The sequence below is a fragment of the Haliotis asinina genome, chromosome 13 (assembly GCF_037392515.1).
Source record: "Haliotis asinina isolate JCU_RB_2024 chromosome 13, JCU_Hal_asi_v2, whole genome shotgun sequence".
NCBI lineage: Eukaryota > Metazoa > Mollusca > Gastropoda > Lepetellida > Haliotidae > Haliotis > Haliotis asinina.
The window spans coordinates 10,543,791-10,562,254 of NC_090292.1; the positions used below are offsets into that span (position 1 = coordinate 10,543,791).

The 18,464-nt window shown below is 44.5% G+C and overlaps 1 protein-coding gene across 3 annotated transcripts in view; it reads left to right on the plus strand.

Moving 5' to 3' along the window:
- The first annotated feature begins 541 nt into the window (after positions 1-541).
- LOC137260043 (streptococcal hemagglutinin-like) overlaps positions 542-18,464 on the plus strand; it is a 56,478-nt gene continuing 38,555 nt past the window's right edge. Inside the window, exon 1 of one of the 3 annotated variants that reach the window (XM_067797734.1) lies at positions 542-938. In XM_067797734.1, the coding sequence (XP_067653835.1) occupies positions 836-938 (103 nt within the window). In that variant the 5' untranslated portion in view covers positions 542-835. The remainder of the gene's footprint in view (positions 939-18,464) is intronic. The other 2 variants (XM_067797732.1, XM_067797733.1) reach the window with 2 other exon arrangements.

The following is an 18,464-nucleotide window of genomic DNA, read 5'->3' on the forward strand; positions in this document are numbered from 1 at the left end:
ATCAGAGACCGTCACCAAAACAGGGTTATTTACTAATATTTCAGTCCATGTTTTGACCTATCTCCAACCCCGGAACTCCATTCCTTAACACCTTGATCAGGCAATTAGACATGATTGTCCCATATACTGTGTCCCCCGCCCCCTACCAACGCACCCCTACTGCTCGATGAGTGGAAGTGTGATCGTTCACCTGTGCCAGGTAAACTGAAATGACAACAATAACAGTGATGCCGGTTTGAAACTCGCGGCTTGGGTTTGTCAATGGAAATGTGTCACTCCCCATTCTTGAATGAGACTTGCGAAGCCGGGGCAGTTCCCTACCTGCCCGGACGAGTCCATTAAAGCTCGGGGTGATAGGATACGGGCCACGCCGTCAAGGTAGCTTGACTGACTCAATATAAAACATTTGCTGTGCAATCACGTTTATCGATCGTCTCTGTGTCTCCTTCCCATGACCGATCTTAAGACAGGGAGCTTGTCACACAACAAGCTTGTACACATACTCCATCTCCCCTCAGGTGTGCAGTAGACTGCGCCAGGTATTCATGTCCGCGCGACGGAGTCGTCCTACAAGTAAGGTGTGTCAGTGAGACTACGAGACGTAGGAAACAATCCACCACACACCGGTCACTGTCACACAGCACATGGTCAACGCGCTCTCTACCTGTCCGGCCTCTTTCACCTGTAATCAACGACATAACGCTACACACTGACAGGTATTACACCTACCACGTGCCGGCGTCTCACAGAAGGATATATATATATACAGGATTACTATAGAATGTCCAGTGGTCATTGACGTGCTAGTATTGTGTGTGACTCTTGGACATCCATTATGTGGTCAGTAACGGGCACCTGTTTTACAGACACCCGTATGAGAACTTGGTTTTCCGTGGGACTGCTATTTGCTGTGTGTTTCACTGGAGCAGCTAGTCAAGGTAAGATACCACAATACATGTATTCAGTGTCTGATAAGAGGAAGGGGGGGAAGAACAAAATCCCCCACGTAACCCCCCACCCCACCCCATCAGAATCGACCACTCCAAGGGGGTATCCAGTTTGAAAGTTGGATGGGATGTCATACCAAAATAACTAATATGTTTCATTATTCGTACATCGTATTCGTTGTTAACATGTGAAAATACGTTGTTGTCACTCGTAAACGTGTGCCTGTTATTTCCTGTATTTCAATCACGTGTGGACGAGAACGTATGGCACATAGTTGTATAATATATGGCCAACAGATCCTGCATGTCAGGGGAGTGTGGGTGATAGCGTTGACTGTTAAACCATCACCAGCCTCAACCCCAGCTCTCGACTTGTTCACCCACCCGATGTGGGGTGAGGAATGGAATACAATGGACTATCTCAACAATAACCTTTATCCGTTGCTCTGTTCTCTGTGTATTTTCCTATGACACAATATCATTCTAAGGGATCATTTAGTACTATACGAAGATGCAAACTCGCTTCAAAAATGACTGAAAGATTTGCCATTGATCATTTACAGCCTAAAGCCATATATATGTGATGTGATACGTGGTTATCTTGTGTCGAGTTTCATCATGGATATAACGAACTGTGGTTGTGACGAACAAATATAAGCGATCCCTTTCACTTCGTTATAATCGTAGTCGACTGCAGTTTGAATAGTTTAATCATTTAAGTCACATGCAGACTCTTTCAAAAAAGCCATAAAACCCACCTGTCCACATTATCCCTCTCATAAGTTTTTCTTACTTCTTTCTTCTTCAGTGCCGTTAAGCAAATACTTTTTGGAAACAGGCGCCATATAAATTCATTATTATTATTACATACACACTCCGCTTCACAAAATGTACCATAGTTTGCGATGAGGTGGTCGAGGCATGTAGTAAATTCATCATTTTGTTTTGTCATTATCACATGGTGCAGTTATTAATTATTATGAGGCGTTGTATATCGCTATGTATGCCGGTTGTAATGGAAGCTGCTGCACACATTGTCCTTTTCATCATCAGAAAGCGTAGCGTATCAGTTATTGTTGTGATGCTGTGTACTAATAATATTATGTGTAATACTCGCAATGAACAGTACAAGGGTGGTTGGAGGTGAACCGGACTTCATATTCTCTTGTTACATGGTCATATCGTTGTGTATTCATAAATGCACTATGGGACAACCTATTGATTTATGGTGAGGGGGTAGTTTTCTGGGCTTTTTATGTTTTTATTTATTTTCCTTTTTTTTATCATTAGTTATTTTATTTTATTTCCGAGAGTGAGTGAGATGTTACAAAATCCCGAAGTTTACTACCTTCACCTCTCCCTCCCGTCTCATTGTCTACGAAATCTTGTAAGCTCACCACGGTGACTAGTATTGTCTCCGCCATCACCCGTGAACCTGCTAAGGAGCGTCCCCTGTTGGTGGACCCAGGGCAGGGCACCCGGCACTGCTACTTGTCTGGGGTTCCTGCACAGTAGCGGATTCTACCGGGCGAGGTACTAGATTGATAGCAGGTGTTGTGCTCTTACAGTGCAGATTGACATATTGATAGCAGGTGTTGTGCTCTTACAGTGCAGATTGACATATTGATAGCAGGTGTTGTGCTCTTACAGTGCAGATTGACATATTGATAGCAGGTGTTGTGCTCTTACAGTGCAGATTGACATATTGATAGCTGCTTCATTTTCGGTATTGATCATAAATAGATCGGCTGATGATCCAAGAGCGCCGTGATGCAATTTTATTTATCATGCTTTAAATGTTATTCTTAATTTTTTATCTGGATGGTGTGGTTGCCTAGCGATTGGTTCGATTCATCGCACGGGGACAATGTTTGAAGCCCATTTCTGGTGTCCCCGGCCTTGATCTTGCTGGAATATCGCTGAAAGTGGCGTAAAACTAAACTCAATCACTCTCTCACTTAATGTCCATAAAAATGGTTTGAAAGCAATCTGCAATCGACGTGTTATATGCATAATAATCTGAATCGGTATTACCTATTGGTTTAACGATCGAAGTCACATGGGCGACATGCCTCGCCTGCAGCCGTTGACACACGATCATACTGACGCGATGATGTTGTCGATGTTGCGAGATGCCGGGCGACATTAGGGACAGGGCACACACCTTGTTGCTGGGCTGGCAGATATGGGGATTAATGGTCTGTGCATTCCGGACCTTTAACAGGAAGCATCATCACTGTCATGGAGCTGATTGCGCCAGCAACGCACCTTGTCGTGAAATATTTGGGCGGCTTCTTGCGCGTGTTGAACCTTGGTGATAGGAGGCGTTAGATGCTCAGAGGATGTGCATGGCTGTAACTTCACTGTAGCTTCACTGTAACATCACTTTGTCTTGACAATAGCGCAATATCGAGGACTGAGGCGAGACAGACATGTGTCAGATATCTGAGACATATATACTGAACATCAAAAGAAACGCAACTCATTGTTTTATGTCAAGTTTGTAAATAGAAGATATAATTATGAGCGCCTACTTTTGTCAGATTTTATTTTTTCGAAACTTGCGGTTTTTGTTACTGTTCAGTATACATGGTCATGAGGGGCAAGTAAGCATAAGGATAATGGGTGAGTATGGTTTTATGGCGCTTTTATCAGTATTCCACCAATATCACGTTCGCTCGTTACGTCACGGTGGGGAGTGGGGAGATGTTTGTTGTGACTGGGCTGGTCCTCTTTGAATAGATTCTGCAGTGTTTTGTGCTAGAGGTGGTTTTAGAGATCTCGGTGCCATTGCGCGATGCTTTGTACAACGACAGCCTGTATTGTATTCTTGTATTAAGGTGATATCAGGGTTGCTCTGGGTGATGGCAAGGTTGCTGTGGCTGGTGCAAGCAGCGCTGTGGGTGAGAAGGGGCGGCGTTCTCAGTTCCTGTGTATTATAGCATCACGAGGGCATTGAGGCATATACCTGTCGCCCATGCAGCTGCTCCCGGGTAATCGCTGGTGTTTACCTGGTGATGTAAGTGTATTCTTCGTCCAGACAGTGATTATCTCAAACAGTCCATTCTCAGTTGACTCTGGCTTACAGAGAGCCCTCGCGGTGTTGACCCACGCATTGTGTCGATGGATCTGACAACTGACTCAATTAAGCGGCGAATGTTTCAGTAGTGAGAGAAGTTGCTTGCGGCGGCGTCTGTAGGCGAGGAATACACATCATCACCTGCCCAACACGCGTCCACGCCAATGTGATGTGGTCGATGATTGTTACGATAAGCTGACAATCACTGATTTTAATAACCGAAAGCCAATAACAGTTTGAAGGACGGACAGACCATTCCTCTCAACATGAATGAGGGATGGGGTGACCTGGTGCTTGAAACATTATCTTGATCCCCTACATAGGTACAGTGTGAAGCCTATTTCTGGCGTCCCATGCCGTGATAACGAAAGACTAAACTCACTCACTCACTCACTCACTCACTCACTCACTCACTCACTCACTCACTCACTCACTCACTCACTCACTCACTCACTCACTCACTCACTCACTCACTCACTCACTCACTCACGTCGTCCGTTCGTCACGCCGAAGGCTTGATTTCCTCACTTAGGTTCAATGTACGAAAGCCATTTCTTATGTTCCTCGATAAAACCATAAAACCCACCTGTTCACATTATCCCTCTCATAGGTTTTTCTTACTCTCTTCTTCAGTGCCATTAAGCAAATACGTTTTGGAAACAGGAGCCATATTAATTCATTATTATTATTACATACACACTCCGCTTCACAACATGTGTCATAGTTTGCGACGATGTGTCATTATCACATGGTGCAGTTATTATTATTATGAGGCGTTGTATATTGTGATGTATGCCGGTTGTTCACCGATGTTCCTTGAATACTGACAAAAGTGACGTAAAACCACACCCACTCACTTAACCGAGGGCAAGAGCTTGTGCACGTAGCACACACGTAGGTAACATGTTTTGCAATATTGTCATCCTTTTCATCGAATGTAAACTTAGAATGTGTTTCTGACAATGCGTCTAATGATGGATTGAATGTCTAGTTAAGATCACGCATGTGATACTGTGATTTAAACTCTGACAGTCTGATAGGAATATTTTTTATTGGTTATGATAATAATTCTAGTCGACATGATATGTTAAATTCAAACTTTACACCCATACCTACGTGGTTTCCATACCTCGAGGGTCATCCCGTTTGAGCCCCACCTGAACGTCGACCACCAGCGCTCCCCCCACTCCCACCCCCACACACACCTATTGCGCAGGGACTCATACACAACCATTTCATTCAGACCAAGGTCAAGTTCAACGCCATTACACCTGCAGTATTCTGTCCCGCATACACGTATTTATTACACCTGAATGTAAGCGTCGGTATGTTTTGTAAAACCCTGAACACAAGGTTACGATTGGCATGTATTTTTAACTAAGGCGCTCTTGGTTCAGTATTCACGGCAAAAAGGGGCAACATCAAGGTCGTACGAGGATAGAACATGCGGCCTGCCATAAATACGTGTATGTGTGTCAGAAATGAAGGTGAAATTGACACTTTTCTGATTTATGATCGGTCTCGGGATTATCATCAAAACGGCGGGACGTCATAACGGAGCGCAGATCGATATTTAAATTGATTAAAAATTCATGGTTTGAAAATGGTCTTCGTTTATTGATTATCAGCGCCATTGTTCGATCTATCACCGGTATGGCTTACACAAGCCTATACACTGTGTAACTGGGGGGCCACTGCATGTCCACATTGTACAGGCAGAGAGACCAATGCCTGTTGCTAGCCGTGAAGGTCCGGGGTAAAATAGGTCTTCAGCAACCCATGCTTGCCTCAAAAGGTTGACTGTGCCTGTCGCAAAAGATGACAAACAGGATCAGGTTGTGAGGCTCGATGACTTGGTTCCCAATTGCGCAGATCGATGCTCATGGTATTGATCACTGGATTGTGTGGTCCAGACTCGATTATTTACAGATCGCTGCCATCTAGCTGGAATATTGCTGAGTGCGGCGTAAGACTAACCTCATTCACTCAAGGTTGCTACCAGGCTACAACATGGTTTTCATGGTGTACTGTTGTCCAACGTCATCAGAGGCCTCGTGATTCTAGCACTTGTTGAGATCGATCCCAAGACCAAGTTGGTTGGGTCGCCATCGAGAATAGTCGGTGTATTCAGCGAGATCGTGGCTACAATTGCATCTTCGGCTTCAGTGAGGTCAAGGCTACATAGAAAATCTCACCCAAGTGTCTACTGATATCAAATATATCAACATGATGATAAAGTAACAAATTTGTACCTTTATCAAAGGGTCTTGATATAATTGATATCAGTAGACACAAGGTTGAGGTTCATCCAAAATCATTCTTCATTAGTTTTCAATGAAAAATGTGCATATCTGAACACAGCACTGACATTGAATTTGCAGTGCAACGATTTCATAGCATTGTGACGACATCAAGTTCATGACGTCATATCATTGTCAGGCCATTGTGCAAAATCTGCTGTCAAAGCAATATCTCCTAGGAGATATCGTCTGATCTCACACAAGCGACATCTCCTGTGGAACGCAGTTTTGGATGATAAAATCTGATCCATGTCCTCCGGGAGATCATGAGTATGATCTGAAATACGTCTGACAGTGACGCCGTGACTGCTGTCCGGTCAACGTCTAAAATCGGGGGCGTGTCAAAGAGATCAAGGTGAAAACATTATACCTGCGTATATCTCAGCACGGGGTAGTCTATTTGTTGGTCAGGCTGCAAAAACAGAATTGGAATTAAGCGGTAACCACATTACATCTAGATGTTTAAAGCTCAGCACATATGCTATGCAAAATGTGAATGCTATATTTGATCTCAAAGAAAGTAACAAAGGGAGGTAATGGCCGTTAATACTGCTACAATATGATGAATTAAGGTGACTTGATGTGTCAGCTTCGGTGCGTCACCGACCTGGTCAAGTCTGCACTCTGCCACCATAACCAATGATCAGAGGAGCACCCCACTGTAGAGAAGACTACATGTGTATGTAGTGGTATGGTGCCTACGCCCGTGAAAATAATGTTGCTCCGTTTTTAATTTGACGGTATTTCCTTGAGTGGATTTTGCAGGGTGACTCATTGTTCTTCACGATAGGAATTTATGAATTTGTAGGGCGCTGAGGGCCCATGATGGATCACAGCCCAGTGCGTGGTGCTATCTTCCACCTGTTGTTGTCAGACGTTTAGTGTGTGCGTGTGCATGAATTAATTACACAGTGACGTCTGAACCAAATGTTCATATTTCATCTTCACTGAACAGACACAATGCTCTCACTGCCGCCCAGTACCCTCCGGTAGACATGGCTGAACACACCATCTGAGCCCAGCCACTCCATGCCTCTCCAGACTGACATTACACATGAAGCCGCATTGCACTTTCTGAATAGACCCTTATGCCTCTTCTACCCCTCACCTCAAGCTTCCTATTCCCTCCTCACCCCATCCCTCTTTCCACCCTCACCCCATCCCTCTTTCCACCCTCATCCCAACCCTCCTATACCCACTCCCATCCCTCTTCTACCCACACACCAACACTCCTCTACCCAACCCCATTACCCCCTCTACCTCCACGCTTCCTCTACCCTTTCACCCAAACCCTTATCTACCCCCCTCACCCCAACCATCCTCCATCCCTTCCCAAAACACTTCTTCCCGCTAACATCACTGGATACTCGGCGGTGTGAGAGTTCCCCTCCTGCTAAACACATGTTAAGGAGCACATTTATTGTTGCAGTTTTTCATTTGCGAAATAATTGTATAAATTAGGTAATAAAACCTTGCACCTGTCATCCTAGTCAGATGCCAGATGCTGTTGTCCAGTGCCTTAAGTCGTGGCTGTGGTAGGTGAGTCATGCCGCGCAGACAATCTGCCTTTGTGTTAGAGTCTTACATGTACTTAGGCCTCTTGTATTCTTGTTTATTTCTTGGCGATGTGGTAGCCTAATGGTTAAAGCGCCCGCTCGTGCCGCTGAAGACCCATGTTTGATTCCCCACATGGATGCGTACATTGTGTGAAACCCATTTCTGGTGCACCCCACCGCGGCCCCAAATCATACTCACTCTTGTTATACAGAGGTTGTGTTGCCTAGTGGCTATAGCGTTCGACCGTCACGCTAGTGGTCCGGGTTCAGTTCCCACATGCGTTAAATCCACTGCTTGTGTCTCTCCACCATGGGGATCTTGGAATAATTCTGGAAGCGGCCTAAAGTCATAATCGATCACTAGTCTGTATAATGGCAAATATGTATGGGTGACCAGTCCACTACGGTAGAAGCTGAACATGTTGACTTTGTAGTTCGGAGATATTGGTGGGGTTGTTCACAATGGCTTTCCCGTGTTCATGTCTGATCAGGAATAGGATTCTGAGGGTGTTGGTTCGAATCCTGGATGTGACTCAACTAAAAGAGTACTAGAATTTGTTCTTTACTGAGAAAGTGTAATCCCAAATATAACGTATGTTACATTTTACCACATTCTAAATGGCATTGTGTAATCATGGTGCCTGTATTTCCGTATGTGTGTATATCGCGTGAAACGTAAATAAAATACGGTTGTATCAATGAGATGCATCAATGGTTTGTCTAAGGTGCATCAATGGTTTGTCTAAGGTGCACCAATGGTTTGTGTGGTGTTTATCGTTAATTTGTCTGAGGTGTATCGTTAATTTGTCTGGAGGTTGTCAATGGCTCATCTGAGGTGTATCAATTGTTTGTGTAAGGTGCATTAGCGGTTTGTCTTAAATGCATCAATGGTTTGTCTGAGGTGCATCAATGGTTTGTCAGACATGTATTGGTCATTTGTCTGATATGCATCAATGCTTTGTCTGGCTTATCTGAGATATATCAATGGTTACTCTGACGTGCATTACTAGTCTGCCTGTCGTGTATCTTTCGCCTGTCAGTCACATGGTACGGATGTCCTACCTATGTTGTTGGTGTTCATGTAACGTAGGACAACCATTCCGTCCGCGTGCATGTTAAGAGGAGATACAGTTTGTGCGAGATAAATGTTTACACGTGTTTGCACATCGCCAACATCACACGATATTGAAAATACCTAATCGTCTCTGATTTCCTGTTAACATGTCACACTTAATTTTATTTCACAGGAATGTTTGCCGTCCTAGAACTCACGTTCGTGGTACAATGTGCAGATATTATCATAACGCCACCTCGCAGTATTGAAACGTGTATCGCAAAACATGTATCCCTACACGAAGCCGCCCGTTGAGCATATTTGCAATATAAAAAATAGAATATTGAATCGTGTCAAATCACCAACCGCACCACAATACCACCATCCGCACCACAATACCGCCATCAATCACGTGACATGTAACAACGCGTTTTCAATCTGTCACCGTTCACCATTCAGCTGAACACCCGAGTTTACTCATTCGTGAACACTTGAACAGGTGCAGTCATACTTAACAGCAGTTTTATTTCCTGCCCGACTATTTCATAAGACCTCACAAAGCGTGACGTCACGGTGCGTGTGTTAGGGTAAGACCTGCGCATAACCTAAATATTTGTGGCTGTATAATTTCACCCTCTTATCGGAAGGGCTGATATAGTCGCCTGCAGTCAACTATTCTTTATCGAACGTTATTGCGTCCGTATAGAAACTTGAGACCATTCCATTCATTGTGTCCCTTGTCACTATGCTATGGAAGGTGTGTACAACCTCTCCTGTCTACATTAGCTCACACACGGGTATTCAGGGTAGGGCACGGTGTCCCCCAGTCAAAGTATCTCCAGTCAACAATGACTTTTTCACTGCGGCGTCAATACTTTGAACTTTACCGGTCGGAGAGCACGGCTGTGGTTTTAATCTTTTTTCTGTGTTCTCACTGTAAGTCCTCATTGCTCCCAGTAGGGTGAGTGCGGTGGTTAGAATTGCGGTTTAGGCGCTCCCCACATGGGTTCGATTCCCCACGTGGGTACAGTTGTGTGAAGTCATTTCTTGAGTGCCGCGCCGTGATATTGATGAAATATCCCTACAAGCCTCGTGAAACTAAACTCAGTCACTAGTATGGTCCTCCACTTTCAGCTGGTGGTAAATGTTAGCCCGTTTTCTAAATTGTATGGCCTTCTAAAATTACTCACATGATACTCTAAATGACATATGTTTCTATAAATTACTCACTATCACTCATTCGGGTGACTCACCCATACACCCATTCACTCACTCACCAACTCACTCTCGAGAGTGACCCACACATCCACTCACTCACTCACTCACTCACTCACTTTGTGGATCGGAACCCTGAACTTTTCAAATTCGTATTTTCCTGCTTGGAACCGGAGGGGGTGGTGAATGCCTGTCAGAGTTTTTTTTTGTACAAAAGATGCTTTCGTTCAACTAACGTTGAAAATATGTGTCAGCTAGACACGCCCACTAGAAGCGATATTGTATGTTTGATAACTTATTCCTTTCGAACCTTTGGTTCACTCAACCCTTTTAAATTTTATCTCCCTATATCCCCCATTTTTGGGGTCTTCTTATATTTTTCACATTAAATAGCCAACATTGTGCTTACCTAAGTAACTGAAAGGTTTGTACTCGTGGTTCAGTGTGAGAAGGCAGCCTACATTCTCACACATACTGTCATGAGTCAGAACGAGTGGGCACCCGCTCTCTCTCCCTTATCCGCTCATCCCTGCGTCAAACAATTTCAGAAATGAAAAGAAAGAAAATTGTATCATAAAATGAAAGATTTGCTTCGGTGCGACACCGACGCAGATAAAGAGAAGGTAAGGTGACATTATGTTCCTGTGAGCGTCTATTGAAATTGTTTTGGTCACATTATGTTCAAATAGTCATTCAACTCTATCCTAGTCATAAAAGTCCACTGCTCTCATTACTGCCCAAAAATGTTTTACTGTTACACGTGTAGCGAAAAAACGGCGATTTCATTAGTACAGAGAAATATGCATTTATCCTTCGAGTATGACACCGAGAATACCTTGATTCACGTGTGTTTTTGGTTGCCATGACAGCTATGACGAATGGGCTAAAACAGTCTCCCACAGCATTATGTAGACGTTATCATGGAGCAGGTCACAGAGACATATGAATAATATACAAGTGACTAGAAACCTGGAATTCCAAAATTGTCATAGATAACTGACCTTACAAACTGTAGACATGTGACACAACCAGCGGTAGTACGTCATCGTCGACCAAGGCCGCGAGGAGGCATCGGTGAGAAGGGATGGACATTGGGGTAGGGATGAGATGAGGGTTAGATGAGGGTAAGGGTGGAGAGACACCCGTATGTCACGAAGAGACAGTGAGTGAGTGGACGAGTGAGTGGGCGAGTGGAGTGAGAGAGTGAGTGAGTATTCCAGCAACACCACGGCGGGGAACACAAGAAATGGACTACACATACGTAATCCATACGGGAAATCAGATACTTCGGCATGACGAACGAACGTTTTAATCACTATTGTACCCTACTGCCCACACGTAGGGCCACCAACTGCACACATTGTACCCTTCTAGCAAACCTAACCCTTTTGCGTGACAATCGTCACCATCCCCGCCCCCAGGTTACCCCACCAGGTTACCCCACCAGGTTACCCTACCAGGTTGGCTTACTTGGTTACCCCACCTGGTTGACCTACTAGATTACCCACATGTTATCCCCAGTAGGTTACCCCACCTGGTTGACCTACTAGGTTACCCCACCTGGTTGACCTACTAGGTTACCCCGTTATTTACCCCCACACCGGGGAATATGACGAGAAGCTGGACTTGTAAGATTATATTAGAAGACTACAGACTCTACGTCGTGTAAAACCTTTTTTAATTTTACGGTTGCCATAGCAACATCACTGCTTCTTTTATTGATGAGGTTCTCTATTGGCTCTAATATATCACACAGAGCCTGAGTGTATTCTGTCCTAGAGTAAAATTGAAACCTGGTCTCCTACAGATTTCACGGCCATAACCTAGCTTATGTAATATCTCCTCCCTGTAGAAACAGCCTCGTTGCTAGGGGCAACATCGTCATGAAGTAACTATTTCAAGCTTTATTTGCCTGTTCTAATGTGACGTGTAGGTAAACAGATTCTAAATTGTATACTACAAACAGCAGGGGTCGACATTATCTTACAGGGGTCATCTCAACAGAAATACTGGCAGCATGTGCTGGTGTTGTGTGGGATGTCTGTATAGAAATATTAGTATCTTTTTGTTGACTTTGAAATGAGTTTTGTCAAGGCTAGTAATACATATGTATTAAACGCTTACCCGTGATTATGTATAACAGTTCCCCTGGTAGTCCTCTGTCACTTATATAAATTTCAACTTAGGTTATCTTCCTTTGACACGCGATACATTGTGTATCAGATATCTCAGAAAGCGATGGGTAGCGCTGGGTTCGCTCATAGCGCTGAGGACCCGGGCTCGATTCCCCTTCGGGTGTAACTAGCCCTGATATTCCTGGGATATTGCTAAAAAACGGAATAAAAATCGACCCACTCAGCAGGAGCGGGTTTTTATTTGAGGACGTCGAACGCAGCAGTAGACTGGTGAGGATTGTTCTGTGTTTTCTGTGTTGACACAAACCGACTGCCCACGAATTCATAAGATAACGTTAAATTATGGGATTCGTGGCGGTCTGTTTACATATCTACAACCAGTAGCCGTGTAGGTCTCACATTACAACAATGCATGGGGCATGCCGTACCTGAAACAACCTCATATGTAAACGTATTGCCAAAATACCCATATATGTGATGACATTGTATGCCGAAATGACATACAAGTAGAATGCTTTAATTTGTAGCTATTGCAACCGCAACCCACCCCATCCCTCAAAATCCTGACCAGCTGGCTTGCTGAGATTCTAGTAACTTTTAGTCCAAGTTAGTGTCATTGAACGCCCAACTCTTTCATAATATCAGTCAAATCAGTGGATTGTCTGGTGCGCTCGATTATTCACTGGTGTGTTGTCAAAAAGAAGCAAGCAGACACATATTTCTATTTCAGTAAGTACTTTCAGTTTTTTTCTGATTTTTGGAGTAATGATTGAGAATAACTAAATGTCGAGTCGAAGGAAGTACTGCAGTGGTGTTAGACATACAGCCATTACTTGAGTCAATAATTTACGTCAGAGGTGAGACATAGCCCCCTGTCTCAAATCTTTTCAACACATATTACACGTTACAGTTTAATTTTCCCCCAGACATGACGATATCCCTGTACTCACGACACCATTGACGGTTTGGGGCACAAGTTAGAAACTATTAACACAACCTGTCAATCGACCTTCAGAACGCTTTGGGACATCAATATTTGCTGCATATTTGGCCTCTGCGTTGATGTTTGCGACATTGCAACCGCTTGTTGGCATAATAGCTCTTAATGTTTAAACGATGCTGATATAATTAAGAAAAGCCCTTTGTCCTCTGTTTGGCCAGAAAACACGAAACGGGGCCACTGACGGTATGTCGTGATGCAGGCAAATGTATTGACCACGGCTGCCCGCCTTCTAGACGTTGTTTTGTCGGGACGATATGGCAAATATACACCATCTACATTACATCCCTTCCAGGATCGTACCTCGCCCAGGGCACAACTGAATATTGGTTAGCACAGCTCACACGGGGCACGAGAAGCATTTCTAAACATTGTTAGATATTATCAATATGATGAAGATGTTTAATCCGCATAGAGTGTATTGCGTGACGAAGATGTTTGATTGGTCCTTTGAAGTCTCTGGCATAACCCACGTTAAGAATGGGAGCAGGGAATACCTTGGAGGACTTGGACTTGGATGTTAGATGATGAAATACTTGTGTTACACTGTATCATCTTTGCCAGTGCACAACACGAAGGTATGTGGAGAAGGCAGATGCTAGCTGTTTCGATCCTTTGCGGGCTCTTACAAGAGATCAAAGGATGGTGCTTCTTATTATCCTTCCTGCCCTTCTCATGAAATAGATAAACAAAGACTGCTCCCTATACTGTGTCCGAATAGGGTGTTCATGTTAACCTGCTTCATGGTGTCTCAGCGTTCAAGAAATCATACACATTGATGATATCAACGAGTGTCTCTATGACACTGACGAAATCTTGAACGTGACGTTGGACTCCTTTTCTCCTCAACACTCCTCATCTCAACGCAGCAGCCATTCCCTTTCCTTGACACACCTCACCTCCCCCTAACACCCCTGACCTCACCTCAGTAAGTAAGCATATAGCAGTATGCTCAGTAAGTAAGCATATAGCAGTATGCTCAGTAAGCAAGCAGTATTCCAGCAATGTCACGGCGAAGGACACCAGAAAAGGGACTTCACACACTGACTCCTTGTCGGGAATCGAACCCGGGTCTTCGGCGTGACGAGCGAACGCGTTAACCACTAGGCTACCCCACCGCCTCTGCCTCGCCTGAACACTCTTTACCTCGGCACATGACAATACACACACGTACACGCACGCACGCGCACACACGCACAACCACACACACGATTTCCCCTGCCATCACACCTTCTCATCCCCAACACACCTCAGCTCAGTACACTTCCTACCTCAGGATGGTTCGTGTTTAAGAGACACAGTGTAGGTTTGTTCGTACACCTTCGTTTGTTACTTCCTTTCTGCAGCTTACTACTATTTTGCCTTTTAATTCCTCTGCAATCTCTGCACCACCCCTCCGACTCGCCATACCAAACTGACATATTTTTGCTGCCTTCCGACATGCATGGGTCACTGAGGACCAACACCAACCCGGATCTTCATAAGCTGAATTTGTAAGGCGTAAACTATTCATACCCATCTTATCTTTCAACACACTCCAGGCATTTCCATGGCTGTAAACTATACTCGTGGCCCCTCAACACGGCATGCGGCTATACACTCCAGTCTGACATCCGCCGTCGGACAATAGTGCAACACTAGTCCCAGCTGATTTGAAGCACATTATTGCCAGGGTGGACCACAAAATGATATTCTCATGTCGTTAAGCCACACCCTAGCCCCCTAAGTTTTCGATGCATACACTTCTCCATCAACCGCATGCCATCACACACTCTCCCCACAATCCGACCCTTTGGGAGTTGAGCTTTGCTTCTTTTTTCTCATCACACACCTATACACCCAACATCTGTCCCCATCCTTAGCCCCCACGTACCTATGGAGATCCGGCTTAGAAGTCCATGATTGTCGTAAGAGGCGACTAAGGGGATCGAGTGGTCATGCTCGATGACTTGGTTGACACATGTCATATCGTATCGCGGTTGGGTAGATCGATGCTCATGCTGTTGATCACTGGATTGTCTGGTCCTGACCCGATTATTTACAAACCACCGCAATATAGGTGGCATATGACTGAGTGCGGCGTAAAAACAAACTCACCCTTTCACTCCTTACCAAATGTCCTACCCGTTCCCCTGCTCCCTATCCCCATCTCCTCCCGTCCTTCCTTGGAAAACCTCGCTGGCGACATCCTGGTGTGTAGACACACAGCTAATTTCACCTGTCCGGAGTGTGGTGTTAAGAGCTTTTGTTGTAAATATTGACTGGGTTCAATTCACCGATCTGGCGGACGCGTAGACAGTTTCTCAAGGTCAACCAACAAGGTCATTAATTACACAGTGACCTGAGTAATTAGGGCCTGCCCAGTTAACTAATTAGGACCTTGTTCCAGTAATGTTTAATATGTTGGTAAACAACGATCTTTCTTGGACAATATTTGCAGACATAACTAAGAGGGGACGAGGACGTTAAAGACGTATAGAGTCAAACACCACGTCATCGTGGCGCTCTCAGCAGTGCTACAAAGTAGGCTAAAGTCTATAGATCCTGCAATCATGTTTATCGCTTCAAACTCCAGGAAGGCGGGTTTCATTTTTCAACAGTAGGCAATCCTGGGAATCGAATCCACGACCAGTGAAATCCGACAGCAGTGCGCCACGCTTGTTAATTCATATGTATTTAACTGATTACAAATGTTAATTCTTGGTAGATATGCTATACTATGTACATAAAATTAAAAATTAACTTATTTCCGGTACGAAATGAATAAGGGAACACATGAAAGTATAAAGGTTCCTTTATATATTTCCAGAAATTCACATTTCCAGAAATTGACAATTGAATACAGTCATCCCAATATGTGGGAACAAAATGCTGCATAATATTATAATTTAGCATTTTTGATGTGAAAATGGCTGCCCGGTTACAGACGATTGATTTCCGTAAGTTAGCAATATTTCTGTAGCATCCCCACGGGGCCTTCATTGGCTACAATGTCTTCTACTCATGTTCCCTGCTGTAATACTGCTGCAGTGTTGCTACTAGCGGCGAAAATTTACTCACTCGCTGATTACAGTGAGGTGAGAGGCTGGGTAGCCTGTTACAGTTCGATTCCCCATATGGGTAAACCCGTGAAGTTCCGCGGTAGAACAGGCCTTCAGCAACCCAGGCTTGCCATTAAAGGCAGCTATGCTTGTCGTAAGAGACGACTAACGGGATTCGGTGTTCAGGCTCTGTGACTTGATTGACACATATCATCGGTTCCCAATTGCACAGATTGGTGCTCATGCTGTTGATCACTAGATTGTCTGGTCCAGACTCGATTATTTACAAACCGCTGCCATATAGCTGGGATATTGCTGAGTGTGGCGTAAAACTAAACTCACGCACCCTCCACATGGGCGGAGTATATGAAACCTATTTCTGGTGTTCCCCGCAGAGATATTACCGGGATATTGCTAAAAGCGGCGTAAATCCATATTCACTTGGTCACTATCATAGTGAGTCACCCACTGGCCGTTATTAGGTAGGTGTGGATTAATTGCTGACGTTCAGACGTATTCATTTTCTCAAAAGAGTAAACGTTATCACTAAGCCGCATATTTTCCATATGACTCAAACAGTTACTTTCGCTCCCGAAATACATTCAGTCACGTCGGTAGAGTTATATCTCTGCCCCGTGGCGCTGTGTGTTGTATTCATTCAATTCTCACATGTATATATCCTACAAGGAGTGCATATAAACATTCACTGTGAAATAGTGACGTGGGCTATCTCATTTGACATACCCGGATGTCAGGTATAAATAACATTATATAGTCGGACAATGAAGTAATTGTTTCGAGAATGAAGGAAGGTTTAAAACCACACGCTCTAAGTTATGTCCTAAACGAAGTCTTGCATGTTTGTTTTCAACCGATTACATCCTGGCCATTGCTGTTAGCGGTTTATAACGGTACTACATTATAAAGCACGCGAGAGATCATGTGACGATGGACTCGGCCGCGACAAGAGATTCTGTCTGCACGCAGCACTTCATGACACGACGTAAGAAGTTACACAAGAGTCGGTAGATATGTCCCTAATACTCATCAACAGAAGAAAAGAAACATATGGGAATGACGTCACTGAGACAGTATATAGCATGTTTATTGACAAACAGTTCCTATCGGTTTTCATCTGGAAGAAAACGTATTGCTCTTTTCTCTCAATGTTAACCACACGCCGAAGGCCCGGGTTCGATTCCCCACATGGGTACAGTCAGTAAAACTTATTTCTGGTGCCCACCTAATTGATTCTGCTGGAATATAAGGATATTCACTTGAACTGAATCCCTGTAATTCAAGCATCCGCAAACTTCATTTGTTTCATACTCGTGAAGGTACGGGGCGGAACAGGCCTTCAGCAACCCATGCTTTGCTATGAAAGGCGACTATGCTTGTCGTAAGAGGCGACTAACGGGATCGGGTGGTCAGGCTCGCTGACTTGGTTGACACATGTCATCGGTTCAAAATTGCGCAGATCGATGCTGATATTGTTGGTCTCCGGATTGTGTGGTCCAAGCTCGATTATTTACAGACCACCGGCACATAGCTGGAGCATTGCTGAGTGCGGCGTACAACTCAACTCACTCCAGCACTGAGCAATCATGTTGCAATACATAATCGTGGCCAGATTAATGTACATGTTTGTCACTACGAACACAACGGGACCGCTCCCATATACTTGTTGTAAGGTATGTGATAAGGAGTGTTGACGTGACTTTCGACTCTCGGTCCACTCACTGCGTTGTGGCCCCTTTGTATAACGGGACATGATCGGATCAGGGACCTTAGTTCATCCAAAGTGACTGTGTCCAACAGCTCGTGACCATTTCTCCCTTCTCGACCATCGTATCTGTCTATACTGCACCCTCTGACTCATGTGACATTACCACTTAAACCTTGTCACTTCCCGTCTCTGCCACCCAATACCACCACCATCTACCCGTTACCCCTATTCTCTCCTAATATTAACACTACCACCTACCCGTTTCCTCTATCCGCGAATTCCACCCCGACATGAACACTACCACCTACCCGTTTCCTCTATCCGCGAACGCCACCCCGACATGAACACTACCACCTACCCGTTACCTCAGCCCCTCCTGCTCCAACATTACCGGCCACCCGTTAACCTACG